A 20,108-nucleotide genomic window follows, 5' to 3' on the forward strand; every position below is an offset into this window, starting at 1 on the left:
TCCTTGGTGGTTTGTGATGTCCGTGTGTGGTCTGTAGGTGTCCATGGTGGTGGTGTTCGGTGTCTTTGGCGCGTCGTCATTGCTGCATTCCGTTGTTTGTCTTGCTTCGGAGTTGATCGGCGGCTGGCTAAAATATCTGCGTGTTGGTAACTCACCGCACCGTTCGATTCCGGTGTTTTCCAGGTCTAGAATCGTACTCTGGCCGTATGGTCGCTCTTGGTTTTAGTTTTGTTATCACGGTGTTAGCATAAGTAAGTGATGGAGACAGAAATGCCTGTTTAAAACTCATAAACATTAGGATTACTCCACTGTCGTGGATATCATAATCAAAAACCGAACGCAAACTACAACAAAGTCCGAAGGTGTTATAGAACGCCTCTCGTACAAGTTATACTGTGATTTTAAAAAGAAAATCCGCGTAATTACTAGTTGCAAAAAGAAAATGTTAAAGAAATATAGATTGAAAAAACATATAGATTTTTAAACGAATTTCCAATGAAACCAAAAGGTAAGCATTGAGATAATGTTGTAACATCCGTACTCAATACATAAACTGTTACTATGTATCTAAAAGTACACAGAAATAAAAATTTAACATATATTTGTGTGGTCAAAAAAAACTAAAAAGTAGTAAGTCACCAACAAACAAAAACATGTGCCCTTACTGACACTAGTGCACCTCTATACCTGAAAATCACTAAATCAGTTAGAATCTGCGCCTGATCGTACAACATGAATTTTGCTCGAATATCATGACAATCGAGATATCATGGAGGTGTGGGGAGTGAGTGCGAGTGGTTAAAAGCATAATCATTAAATCCACTGATTATAATATCTCTGCGTGTGCTATCTAGCAACTCTCGCTTAGTAGTACTGTCGCTTATGCTGGGTGAAAAAAATTGAAAAAAACATAGAAAAGAATCAATAATAAAACAATAACGAAGCATGCTATTATCTCTCACTGTTGGATTAGTGTTTTGCGTTCGTGCAGTCGGCTTCAAAAGCTTAGTAAGGTGATCACTCCTACCAAGGCACTTAATTGCTTGATCAACGCAAATGACGTCGCCCGTTATCTAAACCTGTAGTTAACAGAGGGAGTCGTCTAGGATCTAGGCGCGCTCTTCAAGTATTGTCATAACCGAATATGCGTGCATAAATGTACTGTTATGCATAATGATTTAAACAGGTAGGACGGTGGGTGGTGTGGTTGTTTTTTCAGGCCCTAGGGGTACAAATCGCGTGACATAGAGCACTAGTAATGTGGTGGCATGTTTATATTTTGTTCCTTCAACCTGGTTGACCTTGTCTCAACCCTGTATAATACGAAAAATATTAAGCCACATTAGGCTCCCTCAAAACGTAGTTTAGTGAATTGGGTGAAATTTCGCTGCGCGATTGATCAGTACAATCCCTGGGGCTTACACGACGGCTCTGCTGACCTCGCTTAACCGTTCAGATGACTATTTCGGATCCTCACCTGCACTTTCGTAAAATCTTTTGTGGTCACGAATTTTCTCAGCCGATTCTCTCTCTTACCATTTCGCTGATCTCTGTCAATGGCTGGTGCAAATATTAATGTACGTATCCTAGATATTGAATTTGGCCATATGTACGACGCAGTGAGAAAACTCAACAAGTGCGGGCGATGATGATAGTGGGCGGCCCGGGCTGGAAGAAAGTATAGCTTAAAAACATACGGCAATTAAAAAACTATGTTCGTTTTCCAGTTTAATTACGGACAACCTGAAAGACAAAAAAAACTAACTTGTTCTCGCTTTTACAAACTGTCACATAAACACTGTTCGAAAAATGAAATCTCAGTTTCGCTCGTCTGACATACGGAAAAAATAACGTTATAGCACTAGGCGATATATTCTGATGAAGGGTGTATACTTAGTAATAACCAACAGCATCATCGCGCAGATCCACTAACATGCAGACAATCACAGGCGTAAACGTGCACTGTACGGTTTCTGGCTCATCTTCTTACGGCAGCAGAACACTCTCGCCTTCGTGATTCGCTCATCTGCGCTCACATGCGACGAATGTAGAGTGTCTATACCGACACTAGATCTCGGGATTGTATACGACATTACCGGAGCTATACATAGAAAACAACAGTTCATCATAGCAAACACAATATCATTCAACGCACTATATTTAGAACGTTAGATCGACCAACAACAATTAATTTAAAAAGACGTCTCATTACTATTAGAAACGAAATCTGCCTTAGAAGAAAAACGTTATTTGCATGCTGCTGCTACTGTACGTTAGTACCACAACATTAAACAAATATTCTTAAATATACTAGACATTTATATCTTGAAACACACATTGCTATTAAACTGAAACTGAATCTTGTCTACTCGTGTTATACCTTGCAACGGCTGTGGAAACGAGCATCATCGTAATAACCTCGCGTTTGTGTATATAATATTGATGTCACTCTCGACTGCTGCGTGTATGGTGAGTGATTCGTGGCCCGTGTGTATAGTTGTATATACCAATGCGATGTACTAACCGGCAAAGGTTCTGCTTGCCGCGGGCACGCCTCTAGTGAGGTACCCTGAGGTTAATTAAACAAAGTAGACAGACGCCGACGTGTACCGCATACAACAACTATTCTCTATTTAATTCTTACACAAACTTACAGAGACTGGTTATTAGTTGCATATGGAATACAAGATCTCTAAAAGGAGTTTACGTACACAAATACATTTACTAGTCTTAAAACGGAGTTTTAAGACATACGTTTAGACGCATTACTATACACACGAATACGGTAAACGATCTAAACATATCAACACATATACGAGAACTGTCAAAGCGCTGACCAAGCGCTTTAATACTACATACTCACTGACTGGCTGGGATGGTTCTGATTCTTGGGTCCAGAAGTACGGTTTATATTCTAAATTTAACGATCATTAGGCTTTCTATACTGAGCGTCAGTTATTGCACCCTTTGCCATGTCCCTTCGCGACAACGGTGTTTTGGAGTGTTTTAATGGAATCGCTTTAGGACGCCGTTCGAAAATGACCGTTCTACGATTGCTGACCACCTAGCAACGACTTATCCTAATCGTCCTTAAGATAATTGTTCCGAGACCTGCCGGAATTTCATATATCCTTTAGGCTGCTGAGTTTTCCACTGTTCCTTAATGACATTTTCCTTTTAAATTCAACTTTCCCTTTTTATGCAATATTCCTCTTCATTACAAGTGAGTGTAGGCGATGTGCAGTGAGTGAGTGAGTGAGGTGAGTTGCAGTGACCGTGGGAGTGACACATGAGTGATCGTGAGTGAGTGAGTGATGTGGACGTGAGTGACGGTGAGTGAGTGGAGGGTGAGTGGTGGAGTAAGTGATCGTGAGTGAGTGAGATGTGGATGTTGAGAGTGAGTGGAGGTGACCGTGTAAGGAAGTGTAGTGAGTGAGTGAGAAAAGAGAAAGCAATGCGAAAGGAAAGATCGAGAGGGAAGAAAACAAAAAACGAAGAGGGGGAAGAGCGGGAGAGCGAAATTCAAATGTCCTCCCGTTCTGTGTTTCTCGAGCACGTCTCACAATGTTATGCATTAATATGAAATATATGAAGAAGCACACAGAGAGAGTAATAAGCGAGAGAGAGAGTCAGCGAGGCGTAAGAGAGAGGGCGCAGAGCATATCTTAAAATAAAACTCGGACCTTTTTGACGTCGCACCGTTATCGCATAAATTCGGGCGTTATGCAACGATAGATTGCGCCTTTTCGATAAGTGGTCCTAAGCAGCCTATTTAGCTCGTTTTAGCATCAGCTGAAAGTCCAGTATGATACCTATAGCTGATAAATGACGTCCGTTCTCCGCTCGTCGCAGAGTTACACATGTGTTCTGTGTGAGCATACGAAGGAGACGTGCAGTCCGTTCCCTAATAGATGCGTCGATTTGCGATTTTAATTTCTAGCGAACGAGCAAAGTAGACGCAATCTCGCGCAAGATTACAGTGCTTATATACATTGGAAGTTAAAATAATATATATATATATAATTAATATATATGTGTGTGTGTGTGTGTGTGTGTTGTGGTGTGTCGCTTTGTGTGTGTTGTGCGTGCGTGTGTGTGTGTGTGTGTGTGTTGACTTGTGTCGTGTGTGTGTGCGTGCGCGTGTGTGTGGTGGTGTGCGTGGCGTACGGTGTGTGTGGTATGCTGTGTGTGGGAGTTGTGTTGTGGGGGGGGGGGGTGTTTGTGTGTGTGCATGTGTGTGTGTGTGTGTGTTTGTGTGTGTGTTGTGTGTGTGTGTGTGTGCTGTGTGTGTGCGGTGCGTGTGCTGTGCAGCACGCGGTGTGTGTGGAGGTGTATTGTCGGACTCTTTTGGAGCTTTTCTCTTTGTCGAAATAGCGTGTGGGCACGGTCATCGATAAGGCGTGTTGTTGCTCCATTACTGATGACGCGTGCGTTAAGGCCGACTAAGGCGCGCGCTCGCTTTTCCACGGTTGTGATGCCGTTCTGCGTCCATCAGGCAGATTCACGTAAATCGTGACGGATCTTTCGACTTTATGTTTTTTGCAAACGCCTAGATGATTCTTGCTAGCGACACATCCGATTCCATACTAGTTCGTGAAGTTTTCGTGTGATTGTTGTTGGCTATTGCTGCCGCCCTGCTGACTAGAGCTGAAAAACCCTCAGCTCCGGCATACGTAACAGCGTAGATTTTAGCAAATGGTAAGGGATGTTCCATCGTAGCAGATCTGTAGCTATCGTAGATAATTGCAGAAAGGAGTAGAGATGATGTCAGTCGCCAGAATTTGTTGTTGAAAGACTGACTTTATTAGTAAACACAATACCAATATATATATATGATTATATATATATATAATATATATATATATATATATATTATACTATACACTACGGCAACCTATATCACCCCAAGCTAGGCGTTCTCTTGTCTTCGTCGCCCTACATCTTGATAGGCAAAGGTCCATGTAATAACTCCCGTATGATCTGGGATCAATGACTAAGTATCTCCTCTGGTAATAACTCCTTATGCATCTTTCTGTCTCGTAGTCTATCTTATACGTTTCCGAAAACGACAGGCCGACATTTCAATAAGGTCGGTTTTTCGTTATTACCGGGGACCTTGGTGGGCTAGGAGACGCGGCGGAGGCTACGTACAATAATTAGTGCACGTACGGTCCCGCGCGTTCACAGGCCCTCTGCGGCTTAAATATAACGCACATATACAATTACAAAACTACTGCTTTACTACTACTACTTACTGCTACTGCCTACTACTACTACTACTACCTACTGCCTACTGCCTACTACCTACTACTACTACTACTACTACTACTACTACTAACTTACTACAATCAGGAGTAAGAAATTCATAGGAAGGAGTATGACACTCCAAGACACGAAGAAATTCAACTTTGCCTTGCTAATTTTAGCGGATGATATTATTACGCCTGAACTCGATAAAATTACATCTAAATTAGCGTTCGGACATCCACCGCACACTCAAACTTTACTTTGTTTCCATACCTTTCTTTTTATTGGAGATATAGCCTTTGAACGTCACAATGTTCATAGCGTTTTACTAGGCCTGTGGCTCCGCTTGCCTTGGGCTTTCAAACAGTGCGGTATATCCCTTGTGAGGATAGTCTTGTCTGTGACCAAGAATGCCACCTGTTAGGCGGCGGAGGTAGATATATAGGATAATTATGATAATATAGGATAAATATAGTAATATGTGTGTATATATATAGTGTGTATATATATATGTGATATATAATATACGTGTATTATAGATATATATACTAGCCTATTACCCGTCCTTCCAGAGGGTTTGAGTGGAGTCTGATTTGAGGAGGCGGTTTACCATTTATATCGATCACTTTTCAGTTGAGGAGTATTTACAGTAAAACGAAACAATAAACTCTGATATTTAGACTCGATCATATATCAAATATTTGTTGTGAAAAAATTGTATTCTAAATATATATAAAATCTGAAATCTTTTTTACCTTAAAAATACTACAGATTTTTAAAAAAAAGGGAAATCGGGCGTGATTTCTAGTACAAATTTCACTTATTCAGGCATCTAACTTGCGTGCATAATGCAAATTATTGCAATCTAGTGCTGAATTTCAGCGAAAAAAAAAGCCAAAAAAGGCCTTTTCTAGAGACGAAATAGTGCAACAATTGCGGTGAACAATTGCGAAGGATTACTGTTGTACGCCACCTAGAGCTAGACTTAGCACACCAGCACCACCTAGCGGTGGCTTGCGACAACTTTAGCAGGGCGCTGAATGCGGCTATCGCTCGCTGCAGTTTCAATCCATGCGCGCATACATCGCACCAATTACGCAGCGGTCGATTGGTTGCAGTTACTGACGAGGTATTACGCAATTTCTCGTCCGACACGAATCGCGCTACGATAATGGTGTGTCGTTGTCATAGACTCACGACAAAGCGAGTCATTTTCGCGAGTTCCGGAAGCCCAGCATTGGCAGAGAGCTTCATGAAGTGTTTTAGCAACTTGAGAGCGCAGCAGTGGGGCTGGTATTCTTTGAGTAGTTTTCCCACTTGCTAATGTGGCAATGACCCTGATCTTATTATGAATTATATCATGATCACGCACGACGTCTGTTTATTTATGTTAATTAATATTTATTGCCGCTGATATGCATGCATTACGCGCCGCGTATCCCATATGTTAAGTGGCAATGACGAGGAACGACTTTGTAATTACGGAGCGCCAGCACATGTAAGCTCGTTTGACTCTTATCTTTCTTAGATCACCACATGCGCGAGCTAAATAAAATAAAAATGGCGAATATAGTTTAGTCACTTAATTAACTAAACGTTTTCGTTACATTATACATCGGCACTAAGACAGCTCTTGCTTACCGGCAATCGCTTACTCTATCGCTCGAATTTCTCGCTATCGTGACGTCATTCTTTTTTGCAGGATCATTTCTGGTTACGTCATTTCCTGTGCGGTAATCGCGCATTGATCTCGCGGCGGTCAATAGCGGATGCTGAATACAAACGCACTGACGTCAGCATGCGTGTCGATGTCAACAATCGATAATATTCGAACGGCGACTTAATTGAATAATCGAACACAATAGATGTGTGCAGGCCAATTATGAAACCAAAAAAACGCGTTTCGTAAATGCAAAATCGTGAAAGCGCGCGCGACCAAAATAGCGAGCACGAGTTTTATGACTGTAATTTAAATTTCTATGGGAGAGAGAGAAACGGTAAAACCGAGCAGATGCATTTCATTCACGACCTGATCACGTTTTCTCCGCTTGCCGCTGCGATTTCTTTCGTACACAAATAGAATTTTGTGTTTTTTTCTCGTCGTCTTCTGAACGGAGTGAAACCAAATTTGTGCTAAAAGTAATGCCGCGCGGGGAAAGCTCTTTTTATGTAAACGTTTTTAATAAACGTCCAACCGGAATCTTTGAACTGCGTCGGTCACCTTAGAATAACTGGTGAATTCTAGGGAGCTGTGAAATCTAGACGTGTGCACACAGAGTCTAAAACTGTCGCATGCATGAGTGCATTATATATATATATATATATATATATATATATATTTATTATAAAACACACGTGCGACAGTTTATGAGACTTTGTGTGGCACAATATTATATATATATTATTATACTATATAATATTATATGGCAGTATGTATTGTATATCTTTTGTTGGTATAATATTAGATATGTATCAGCCGTATCATTACGATGTAAACGCATTATTGTATCGTAAATGCTGATGTATACGTGTTGTACGTGGTATCCGTTTCGCGACGTGGTACACAGCGTACATACCTATCCGACACGAATAATAGCATCGCATTACACAGGCCACGTATAACGTAACGTAGCGTATATCGCCTCTACTGCGATTCTTTCACCTGTGAATCGAGTGGCAGCGCGACTCCCTGCGTTCAGCAGGGACGTAGCAGTTTCACGAGATACGAGCGCGAACTGACGTGTAATCCGTGGGATTATCGATCAACATGCGTACTTGCGCTTGCATGTATTGCGAAGTAAGAACGTTTACCCATCCGGATCTTCAATGAAAGAACCTGAAAGATCTATCTTCTAAGAATCTATATTTTTTCTTGCGTCGCGTTGCGCGGTGTCAAGCGTTGTCGGTCGTGACGAAGTGACAGATGATCAGGGGATAATGTCATTTGCACGGCGGGGTGGTGCATGGTGGTGTGTGTGTGTGGCGCGGGGGGGGGGGCAATTAACGCTTGCCGCGCGGCCGCGCTGTGCGTGAAGTGCGTCCGTACACCCACAGCACACACAACACACACACACACACACACATTATATATATACCTGTCAGGCGAATGGCGGGGCGACGATGGCGCGAGTGGAATTATCGCGGGTATGTCAGTTCAGGGCGTTGGGCGTCAGCGCCAGACTTGTGTTGTTCTCGCGTTTTCGGCATCCCCGATACCGCAATTTGCATAATGGGGGCGGACGTTTTTCGATTGACGTTATGAAAGTACGATGTATATTTTATTAGTGGCGTGGCGTCGGCGTGGCATGAGACATGCGTAGACGCGTGGGGTGGCGGGCGGAATATGTCGCAGTGTGGCATGACGCTGGGCAGGAAGCATCGATGCACAAAGTGAACGTCTCATCTTGCACGCCGGGCGACTGAGGAGTCGCGCCTGGGTGGAGCTTGCGTGCCTGCTGATCACGTCTTAGGTCTTCCTAACAAGGTGAGCCGCTAACAAAGGCAAGCACGCACATGTTCGCCGTATAGCGATGGCGATATGGGCCTCTATCGCAGCGATATATACGTGGGCGAGCCGATACAAATCGAATTCGCAGCGTCTCGTGGTTAGCAATTTATTAGCGTGCGCAGCATGCACTAGAAGTTGCGGGGGGCAAGCACGATAAACATGCGTCGATGGTGTAAGCCAGGGCGAAATCCTCTCGATATATATATACTAGTTTTAAAATCTCGTACAGTTTGCATCAAACAGGCCTGCGTCGGAAGACGAGGGCAAATGCGAGCGAACTGTGGAAGCAATTACCGCAGGCCGGCTAAAGATATTCGTGACGCTATTGACCGCAGTAATTGCCGCCCGCATTTCCCGCCTCTCGAAAAGTTATATGTTTCAAAGTCAGGCAAGCTGGTTATTGTCAGCTCGATGTCGACGGAAAGCTTCATGAGGCACGCAACGCACGCACGACACACACGCACACGACACACGCGCGCGCGCGCAACGGCACGAACGCAGCAGCACTAACATACGCACGGCATGACGCACAGACACGCAAGGACATGAGCGGCGCTTACACACACCACGCACGCACGACACACATCAACACACACACACACACGCGCGCGCAGCACGAAAGCGCACGGCACTAACATACCGCACGCCATGGACGGCACAGACGGCAGGAATGAACGCGCTAACACACACACGCCGCACGGACGCACACACACAGCACACACAGCACCACAGCACAGCGACACATACGGCGAGCAGCGAGGAGTGTATCGACAGGCGATGTTTCCTCGCTTCGTGAAATGAACATGTTAAGGCTTCAGTCCGACGAGATCTTATAGTCATCTGCGATCGATCGCTTCCTGTGACGTCACACGAAGAGATGTTAGCGCCACTCGTCAGCACGCGTGTCGTGGCGCCGCAGGTGATGTCGGTTCTAAATATAAACACTGAGAAACGTAAACACACGCGTCTGCACGGGCAGACTGCACACACGCACGCGCGCAAAAACACGCACGCACGCACTCGCATACGCACACGCACGCCTACAAAAACGCGCACGCGCGCACTTGCATACGCACACGCACGCCCGCAAAAACACGCGCGCACACACGTACACGCGTGCACACGCACGTGAATACACAAACACGTTTTGCAAACACGGACGGGAGAATACTTGGTCGAGAGATATTCGGCTACTGAATCCGCCCCTGAGCGCTATGATGTTTCAATACGTGTTTACGGGCCTATAATAATTTAAAACATGAACGCAAATTTGAAATTCAACCCATATAATGACTACTAAATTCAAAATATATATATTATATTTATATTATTAAATACATATATATATATATATATATATATATCATTAACATTAACATATAGAGATTCAAATGCACGTAGTTTCAATGAAATGTTTTATTAAAATGACTGACATATCCGTTGCTAATCGATTAGAATCATGTTTAAAAAAACCAGTGCAAGTTTTTTAACACATTGAGGTTTAGAAACGAATTTGTCTCCTGCAAATAATATACATTATGCACAAGATTGAAAATTGATTATTATTTTGCTATCCATGAATAGTCAAATATAATGTTGTCATGCATATTAGAACTAATCGGTAACTAAGGCGGTATTAAACCACTGGCGGATAAGACAAATCGGACAATAATTTTCATAATTGCTACGACATACGTAACAAGAACGAATTGGCTCTGAAATTGCAATTCACGTGAAATTTCAGACAATAGACAAAAACGCAACTGACTACAAGTCGACTATCCACGAGTATATAGTGTTGAACGTAAGTGTGGGCTCTTGCCGTTCATACAACCCGCGCCTAATTAAAGTGTCGCTAGATATCTTTTCTAATTCAAATCCTTCCTGATAACAAGACTGTTTTCTTACGAATTACAGAGAAAAGATGACTTTTCACTGTGATTCGTAAGAAAACAGCCTGAATATGTTAGGTAAATGTTTTAGCAAAGCAATGATAGTGAATCACAAATATTGCATTGCGTGTTTTCGTATCCCCCCTCTCTCTCTCCCTCCTCTCTCTCTCTCCGTCTCTCTCTCTCTCTCCCTCTCTCCCGCTCTCCCCCTCTCTCTTTCCCTCTCTCTCTCCCTCCCTCTCCCTCTCTCGCCCTCTCTCTCCATCTCTCTCCCTTATCTCTCCATCTTTCTCAATCTTTCTCCATCTCTCTCCATCTCCCTCTTCTCTCTCAGCACCTCGCTCCCATTTCCTTCCTCTTTCTCTCCATCTCTTTCAATCTCTCTTCATCTCTCTCCAGTTCTTTCCATCTCTCTCCATCTCTCTCCCCATCTCCTTCCTCTCTCTCCCCCCTCGCTCTCCCCTCTCTCTTCCGCCCTCCCTCTCTCTCCCTCTCTCTCTACCTCCCGCTCTCCCCATATCTCTCCCTTCTCTCTCCATCACTCTCAACCATTCTCCATCTCTCTCCATCTCTCTCAATCTTTATCCATCTTTCTCTACCTCTCTCTTCATCTCTCTCTATCTCTCTTCATCTCTCTCCATCTCTCTCTTCATCTCTCTCTATCTCTCTCCATCTTTCTCTCTCACTATCTCTAGCTCTCCATCTTTCGCTCTCCCGCTCTATGTGTGTGAGTGTGTGTGTATGTGTGTATTTACGTGTCGCACGAGCATAAACATAATTATGTGCGTATGTGCGTATGGCTCTGTGTGTGAGCATGTACGCGCGTGAAAACGCGTGTCAATGTATATGTGCCATCCGTGGCTCTGCCTTGCACTAACGGTGTGTACCGAGTGCGCTGCCATGGTGTAAAGAAGTTAATCAACGCTGCCCCACACCACGTAATGCCCCCTTGGCACTAGAACAGAGCCTCCTCTTTCAGGTCGACTCTCTGTGACAAGCGCGTCAGTTTCCAGCAGTCGCGATGGTTAATGGGTAAAAACGAATCTGACGTCGGTGCGTGCCCGTTCGCTAGTGACAGCAACGTGAGGTCTTAATATGACTCGGCTTACTGATTCGGCGCGAACGAGAGTGTAGTTGATTCAGCGGACTCGCGTGTTCTACTCCCCGCTTTATTTGTAACGTGATGTTCGATACAGTTAATTCGGAATCTATACGGGTGTTTTTATCCAGCTGCATGTTTATGGGTGCTGTTTATTTTACCGGGTAATATCATAGTTAGGCGGCTCCTATGACGATGTTCGTGGTGGGGGGGGGGCAATCGTATCGTATGGAATGAACCAACTTTTCTTGTTGTTATTATGATTGCGGTTCCTGTCTTTAACATCCCTTTAATATCTTTACCGCTTCCTTTATCTTTCTGAATCTATCCACGACATCAATGTATCTTCCTCATCAAAGACATTTCACGCGGTTAAGAATTAATCGGTATCTCGTAGTGTGCCATCATATAAGAGGTTGTTCCGAAGCACGCTTGCCTCCTGAATGTGTTCCATAGTTGTGAGTTTCATTCGTAAGTCGTGCTAATGTGGTGGGTATCTGATCTGCCCTAAGTGAAACCGTTTCCGATAACCTTTCTAGGATAATCCAAGTCAAGACCTTTCACAGCGATAGGCATTCATTGATAGGGGCGCGATGGTCTTTGCCATTTGTAAGCCTCCTCCTCCAATTCAAGCGTGTGCATGTGCATGTGCGTGTGCGCGCGCGCGTGTGTGACTGTGTGTGTGTGTGTGTTGGTGTGTGTGTGTGTGTGTGTGTGTGTGTGTGTGTGTGTGTGTGTGTATGCGCGCACGTGTGTGTATGGCACGTGTGGCAGGTGCAGCTATCTCGAGCAGTCGCGATGGATAGAGCGTATGAGTGGCGTTAGTTTATAATAACAACTCCGTCAGCGAGAAAGGTGCGCAAATTAGAACAAACAGCGACGTGCAGGATTTGTCATCAGCACCGACATTGCATTTATTCCACTACAAATGTCACACCTGCGCCGAATGGGGGCGGGACGCGATTTAGCGAAGTAACTTCACAATTTTCAGAGGTTCAAGCAGTAACCCTAGCTAAAGACTGAAAAGGTGAGAAATCAGGAGTAGTAGTACACCGCCAGAAGGCAGGAGGTGTGAAGCAGAAACACACAAGAATAAAAGCAGTGATAGTGAAGGAAACAGGATACGCGCATACTATATATATATAATACTATACTATATATATATAACATAAATATATATGTATATATATACTTATATACATAAAACAATTTGAACGATATTAAAACATTAGCACCAATAATGACGATGGAATAAGCGGGTAGCAATATTAAGATCCAAATATAATCACAGGTAATTTTTCATTGTCATATTCAACAGATATATGCCGTCCCCACCTCCCCTATTATTCGCTACGTCAGTAACAAGTAAACTTCAAGAAGCAATTCGAGCAGGCATCGTTCCGTCGTCCATCTGTAATTAGACTGGTAAATAAATCATTTGAAAAAAGGAGAGAAAGCAATTTACTAGCAATTTCGATAGCTTAAAGTACTGTCGTTGAGTAGAAACGTTTGCCTAAACATAATTGAATGAAGTAGATAACTACGGCAACGACGTCACACGCGCATGTACGGCCGAGCGCACTAACACCACGCGCACACGCGCACGCGCATGGCACGCGCACGCGCACGTACACACACACACACACACACACACACACACACACACACACACACACACACATACACACACACACACACACACACACACACACACACACACACACACATACACACACACACACACACACACACACACACACACACACACACACACACACACCGCTGCCCTCTGCCGCGCGGACACGCTATGCCACGTCACACAGTACCATTAAATGATCACGCCACAGTCATAAGCATACGCACATTTGTGACATACAGACAACACAATACATACGCGCGCGCCCACATATATATCTTAGCATATATATGTGTGTGTGTGTGTGTGTGTGTGTGTGTGTGTGTGTGTGTGTGTGTGTGTGTGTGTGTGTGTGTGTGTGTGAGTGTGTGTGTGTGTCCGTGTGTGCGTGCGTGCGTGCGTGCGCGTGCAGTATCAGGCTGCTCCTCTCTCGCGTGCACTAAAACGCTCTCTCAAACGCGTTCTCTTGTAACAGAAACGGCGGTAATTGAATGAAAATCGAAATATAACATCGCTATCCACGTTCGCTTTCCACCTATTTTCAAGGCGACAAATTCCAGTTCTCGCGGGACAGCAAGGCAAAACAGCCAACCCCTCCAGCCGAGCTGCAAGGCGACGGAAAAGGACTTGCTCATGATCCGACGAATCTGTCATATAATCCCGTGCCGTCGTGCCGGTCTCCCGGACTCGTCCTGTTTCTCAGTAACTATGTATGGGGCGATATATTGGCGAACCGGGAGAAGTGCAGGGTGATCTTTTATGCTGTTGCCGTTAATATTAAAATGGTCGCAGGCGAACAAAAATCTGATGGAAGCTGCCGCTAGAGATCATGCCGTCGCTGGGTTTTTCTAAAAATTAATTAAAAAATTAATAACAAATTAAATTAATTAAAAATGCAAATTAAAAGAAGAGATTCAGAGATTTATTAGAAATTCAGCACGACATTTTGTGCATCAGTTCTTCTTCTAGCTTTTTCTTCATCTAGTTATGTCTCGTCTGCTCTCTTATTCTGTCACTCTCGCCTTTCTTTGACTTGCTCGCACGCGTGGTCTCTCTCTCTCCTCCCTCCCTCCCTCTCTCTCTCTCTCTCGCTCCCCCTCGCTCTCTCTCTCTCTCTCTCTCCTTTTCTCTATCTCGCTCATTCTCGCGCGCTCCCTCTTTCTCGCGCACGCTCTCTATTTCTTGTTTTCTCATGATCTTACTCACTCTTACACGCTTTCGCGCTCTCGCTGTTTCTCTCTCACCCTCTCCTCCTCTTACGTCGTTGTCGTTGACTAATATCAGGATAAACTTCCAGAAAAGCCGAGAGCTGTTGTTATAAGTGTCTGGCTGTCGGGAAGTTTACTAACGTGTAAAGGCTGTTTAGAAATTCAGCATGACATTCCAATGCACTCTCTCGCTTTCACATTTTTTCCGCTCCCTGCTTTCTTTCTTTTCTTCCCTCTCACCCTCTCACTCTGTTTCTCGCTGTGTTTGTGCGTCCGCGCGCGCGGGGCATCCTCTTCTCTTTCTCTCTCTCTCTCTCTCTCTCTCTCTCTCTTTCTTTCTTTCTTTCTTTCTTTCTTTCTTTCTTTCTTTCTCTCTCTTTCGCTTTCTCTCTCTCTCTCTCTCGCCCTCTCTGTCCCACTTTCGCATATATCACATGCATGCTCTCACTCTCCCTTTGCCGCTCTTTGCCCATCTCTCCGCGTTTCGAATAGGTATTTTGCTAAAACCGGCGTGATTGCTTCTGTCAGCGACACAGACGACACCTCTTGGAGTGATGGCGGGTTTGGGTAATACCGCAACCAACCCTCGCTCGACGAGAGTTCGACCCCTACGGAACGCAATCAGCGGGTTCTTACAAAAACGTAGCACGATCATAAGAAGTCCCTTAGTCCACGTTCATTAGAAGTCCGTTCGTCGTGCCTAAATGCAATACCTTCGCACACGGCAGCAATCTTAATTTATCGCCATTCGTCCACGTGCACATGCGCACGCACTCAAAGCTGCAGGACAGACGAAAAGGACCGCGCGAACATTCTGACGCCATGTGGACATATTGGATGCAGATTCCCTGCGTCTAAATGGCAAAGCCGACTCGTTCTTGAATATATATATACAATTACATCAATTTCCCCCGCGATGCGCTGAAATGGGGGGCGCGCATCTTGACTGTCAAGAGGCTATTGCATAAATTTAGAACGTCGGCATATATATATATATATATTGCATCGGGGACGAGTCAGCGAGCGATTGAGCAGTGGGGGGAGGGAGGAGGGCATGATCGGGAAAAGGATACGGCAACGGGGAACGTGGTAGAAGACGTGAGAGATGGCGAAATCGCGGATGAAGCGCGGGTGAAATGAATTGAGAGGATGTGAATCAAATGGAAAGAAACATCCTATTTTCAATTTTGTCATTTTATACACCTTTATATTGTATCGTGATAACGATTTTTATATGATACATAGAATACGCGTTTCGCAGCCAAAGGCTACATTGTAGCCTCTCCATTGCGTTCACAGTACGTTTTTCAGTAGGCCTACGTTTCACCAGCGACGGAAAAATTGATAAGTTTTTCATTAGGTCGTGCAACGCATCCGCCACATGAATTCACTGTTAGCACTTCCGCTGCGTCTGTAACTGTCGTAACCTTAGAAGCTCGTCTGGTAAATAATTAATTACGACAGCACCTCGGGAATTACAACACGCAGGATGGCGAGGGCATGTCACCTGAAGGACAGACGCAGAGACGGAGAAGTTCATATAGTGGTCATCACGTCCGACGCGCCCCTTATATTACCGACGAATATTCGATTACGAGACTCTTAACTGGAGACGATGCGCAAAGTTTGAAAAGTTGCGAGCTGAAAGAGGGGAGATATTGCGTCTGTCTCCAATCGCGACTCGTACTGATTATCTTGTATTGAGAGAAAGGTTGACCAAATTACTGCGGTCGATGAGCTACTCTGGTATGATCGAGCGAACTGCGACATCTACGTCGAAAGAAATATCAAATATACGAAAACAACAAAGGAATAATAGCTAGACAGATTTTTTCTCTGAAGTAAAGGTTTTGAATAGAAAAAAGCAGTAGAATAATATTCCCAGAGAAATGGATCACCTAATCGTATTGGATTTACGCGTATTATTCATACGAACTCTATTTCAATGGTAATCTATTTTTGTAGTTAGTGAATTATAGCATATCTGGGTGTGTCGAAAATTATTACGCAGTCCATTAGACTGTTTCACGGCAATTCGGTCCGTTTCGTAATGTTTGTCATTTCAGGTAATGTCACCTGACAATGGAAGCCAAATCAATTTCGCTACGCGAAACATGCCATAGTCTCTATATAAACAGTAACACGTTTTGTCGCTAGTAAATTATAGCAGATTTGGGCATGTCGGAAACTACTTCGATCCAGTCCATTAATACTGTTTCACGGGGGTAATTCCCGCAGTGTATGTAACCTTGAGCAGTGTCACCTAATATTGAAAACCAAGTCGATTTCGCTACGCGCAACATTAACGTTCGTTGCACTGTTTACCTCGGCCGTGCGAAATCCACCGCCAAAACCGAATTAAAATTCCTCTCGTCCCGGCGCGGGAGCACACGTAAATAACTCTCACATATACTGATCGTCGCACGAAATCTTGTAGAGTCCTATTTATTTCACCGCGACCTTTTTTTTCCTCGTAAATAACTCTCACATGGTGATTGTCGCACGAAATCCTGTACATATTTTATTTCATTTCGCCGCGACCGTTTCCCTTGTAAAAAAAAAGAATGACGTGGATTTTCGCACATTTTCTTCTCGCACGCAGGCATGCCGTTTGACATCTACGTCACCTGGGAGCAGTACCCGTGGACGTTCGGTACGGCACTCTGCTTCATGAAGGGCTTCCTCCTCGAGATGACCACCAACGCATCCATCCTCTGCATCACGGCCTTCACCGTCGAGCGCTACGTCGCCATCTGCCACCCGATCTGGGCGCACACGCTCTCGAAGATCTCTCGCGCCGTGAAGATGATCACGATGATCTGGCTCGTCGCCTGCGCCGTCGCCATCCCGCACGGCTACATCAACGAGGTCAACTACCTGCAGGACGACGCTGGCAAAGACATCAGCGCGTCGTCATGGTGCGCTGTTGATTTCCAGAGCAGCGACAATGCTCAGCGGCAGCTCCTGCTCGTGCTCTTCGCGTTCTTCTTCTTCTTCTTGGTGCCGATGAGCATCATCGCCGTGCTGTACGTGCGCATCGGTCTCGTGCTCAGTAACTCCGGCCTCGTGCGACAGAACAGCGACGACAAGACGCCCAGCAACCGCGAGGCGAGAAAGGCCGTCATCAAGATGCTAGGTAAGCGCAGAGGAGATACGGGTAACACACGCGCACGCACGCGCGCACACACCCACACACACACACGCATGCACGCACGCACGCACACACACACACACTCACACACGCACACACACCCACCACTGCAACGACAAAAAGAACCGGCATATATAAATGATCAGGAGGCGTATACATGACAATGTAATTTGTCATATAACTCCTGATAATTAATATAACACAACACACACACAAAAACACACACACACCACAACACACCACACACACACCGGCGTATCGCGCCCACTGCACGCCACACACACACACACGCACAAACACCCGCACCCACACACACACACACATCACACACACAAATCACACACACAACACAAGCAATGGGACTCAAAAATCACACGTACCTTAAAGTTTACGTTCATGATGCCACTGTTCAACAACCAACCCCAGAAATTCTGCTCCAGTTGCATGGTTGTTGACGTGAGCTAATTGTGTAATATGGCTTACGTTGGCAACTCGTCACAAACACGCAGTCATGCAATGTGGTGATCCGTTGGTTAAAAATGGTCAGCAACTCAGAAAATCATGATTGATGTGCAGGATTTGAAGGTGATAATGTTAAAACCAATGGACATACTGTCTGCACGTTTTATTCTACTGCTGTCTTTTTCTAGGGATAATTAACGACGCCGCCGATAGAATACAGACACGCGCGAACGCACGCGCGCAGCACAACATCAGCAGGCACACACGGCATGGCACTGCACGCACGCACATTACACGACACCCTCACACCAGGCACGCACACAACCACAACACACACACAGCACATCTACACACACACACTATACACATACACATGCACAACTACAATTCACATCCCGCGGCACGCACCCACACACCGACCACACTACATCGGCACACCACCACACGCCGCATCCGTTCATGGGTTGTGTGTCGCCATTGAATGCGAAATTGAATGCCCAAGTTTTACTAGTAATCGCGAAAACAAAACTGCCGCCTTGGCGTAATACGATTGTTAAACACCTAACGTGCCTCACACACCATAGCGATCACCAGTTGCGTATGGTTGCGAATCCCTTATCACAAATGAGTGGTCATAAGTTCCGAACGCACTCACACGCAACTAAATAGGTTTTATAGGTTGGCATAGTTTATCGGTTTTTATAAGTACGCAACAAGCACGCCAGGTAATACGCAGACACCACGCAGAGCTAAGTTCATAAAATTTTGAGCACTGTTTAATAATTCTCTGTGAATTGCTCTGCGATCAAAATTTATACGCAAACAGGGACGCAACGAGGTACGCTACGGCCACGAAACACGATCGCAACACGATCGCAACCAGGTACGCAACTCATAAGTTTATGAACGCAGTGTGATCGCAGGGTCCGAAATTTGAGGTTATCTGGCCAGGTTTGTGGATACGGTACATGGCTTGCGAATGTGTTGCGACACCTTTTGCGATCATTGTTGCGATCGTGTTGCGTGCCTGTTGCAAATCCTGTTGCGTGTGTAGCTACCCCCACCACCTATTGTGCGTATTCGCCAGCGTATCCCCAACCTATTAGATTGCGTGTGAGTTGCGTGTTAGTTGCGTAGCTCATGCGTGTTGAGAAAGATGGTATAAATAGTTGCACTTTTCTAGATCGTTCAGTTTTGGTAGACCTCCGAGGTGATCAACATGAGAGCTTACCTCTGTGTTATTGGACATCAGTTTAATCTGGACATATTTAGCGACTCCATAATAATATAGCACCTCATATAAAAAATATTTTTACACGCAACTCATAGGTTCAGTCATACGCTATCCTAGACGTTCGCTTCGTCTTTAAACACCCTTATCTATAGACCGTTACTTGTTGTTTATCTACCACGGGTGTTCGTGTGTGACTTTACTACTATAGATATATGATATAATTACGTGGTGGTGTGATGTGTGGTGTGTGTGTGTGTGTGTGTGTGTGCGTGTGTTNACATTGCCTCATGGGAAATGTTACAAACGGGGCAGGAAGTTTAAGCTGTCATTTTGGCCACTGACTTCTACCAAAGAAGCATGCAATAACATTCGAACTTGTGAATAAGGGTGTCACTACAAACATACTTCCCTCAGATACCTCTGTGGTAAAAGTAAATATTCTTGTCACAAGATGGAAGCACCGGATAACTGGGATTTCAAGGGGTATATTCAAGGGATATTCAAGGGGTAGGATATTCAAGGGGTTACGGATATTCAAGGGGTAGGATATTCAAGGGTAGGATATTCAAGGGTAGGATAGGAGGATATTCAAGGGTAGGCTATTCAAGGGGGCAAGGGTAGGATATTCAAGGGTAGGATAGGAGGATATTCAAGGGTAGGCTATTCAAGGG

At 44.7% G+C, this 20,108-nt stretch overlaps 1 protein-coding gene across 1 annotated transcript in view; it reads left to right on the top strand.

Annotated features, from left to right (window-relative positions):
* Nucleotides 1-20,108, top strand: part of LOC106811538 (neuropeptides capa receptor-like) — a 59,105-nt gene that overhangs the window by 32,880 nt on the left and 6,117 nt on the right. The window contains exon 2 of the mRNA XM_014815202.1: nucleotides 17,193-17,726. Coding sequence (XP_014670688.1) covers nucleotides 17,193-17,726 — 534 coding nt within the window. The remainder of the gene's footprint in view (nucleotides 1-17,192; nucleotides 17,727-20,108) is intronic.

This window comes from Priapulus caudatus, unplaced genomic scaffold (genome assembly GCF_000485595.1).
Source record: "Priapulus caudatus unplaced genomic scaffold, Priapulus_caudatus-5.0.1 Scaffold549, whole genome shotgun sequence".
NCBI classification, from domain to species: Eukaryota; Metazoa; Priapulida; class Priapulimorpha; order Priapulimorphida; family Priapulidae; genus Priapulus; species Priapulus caudatus.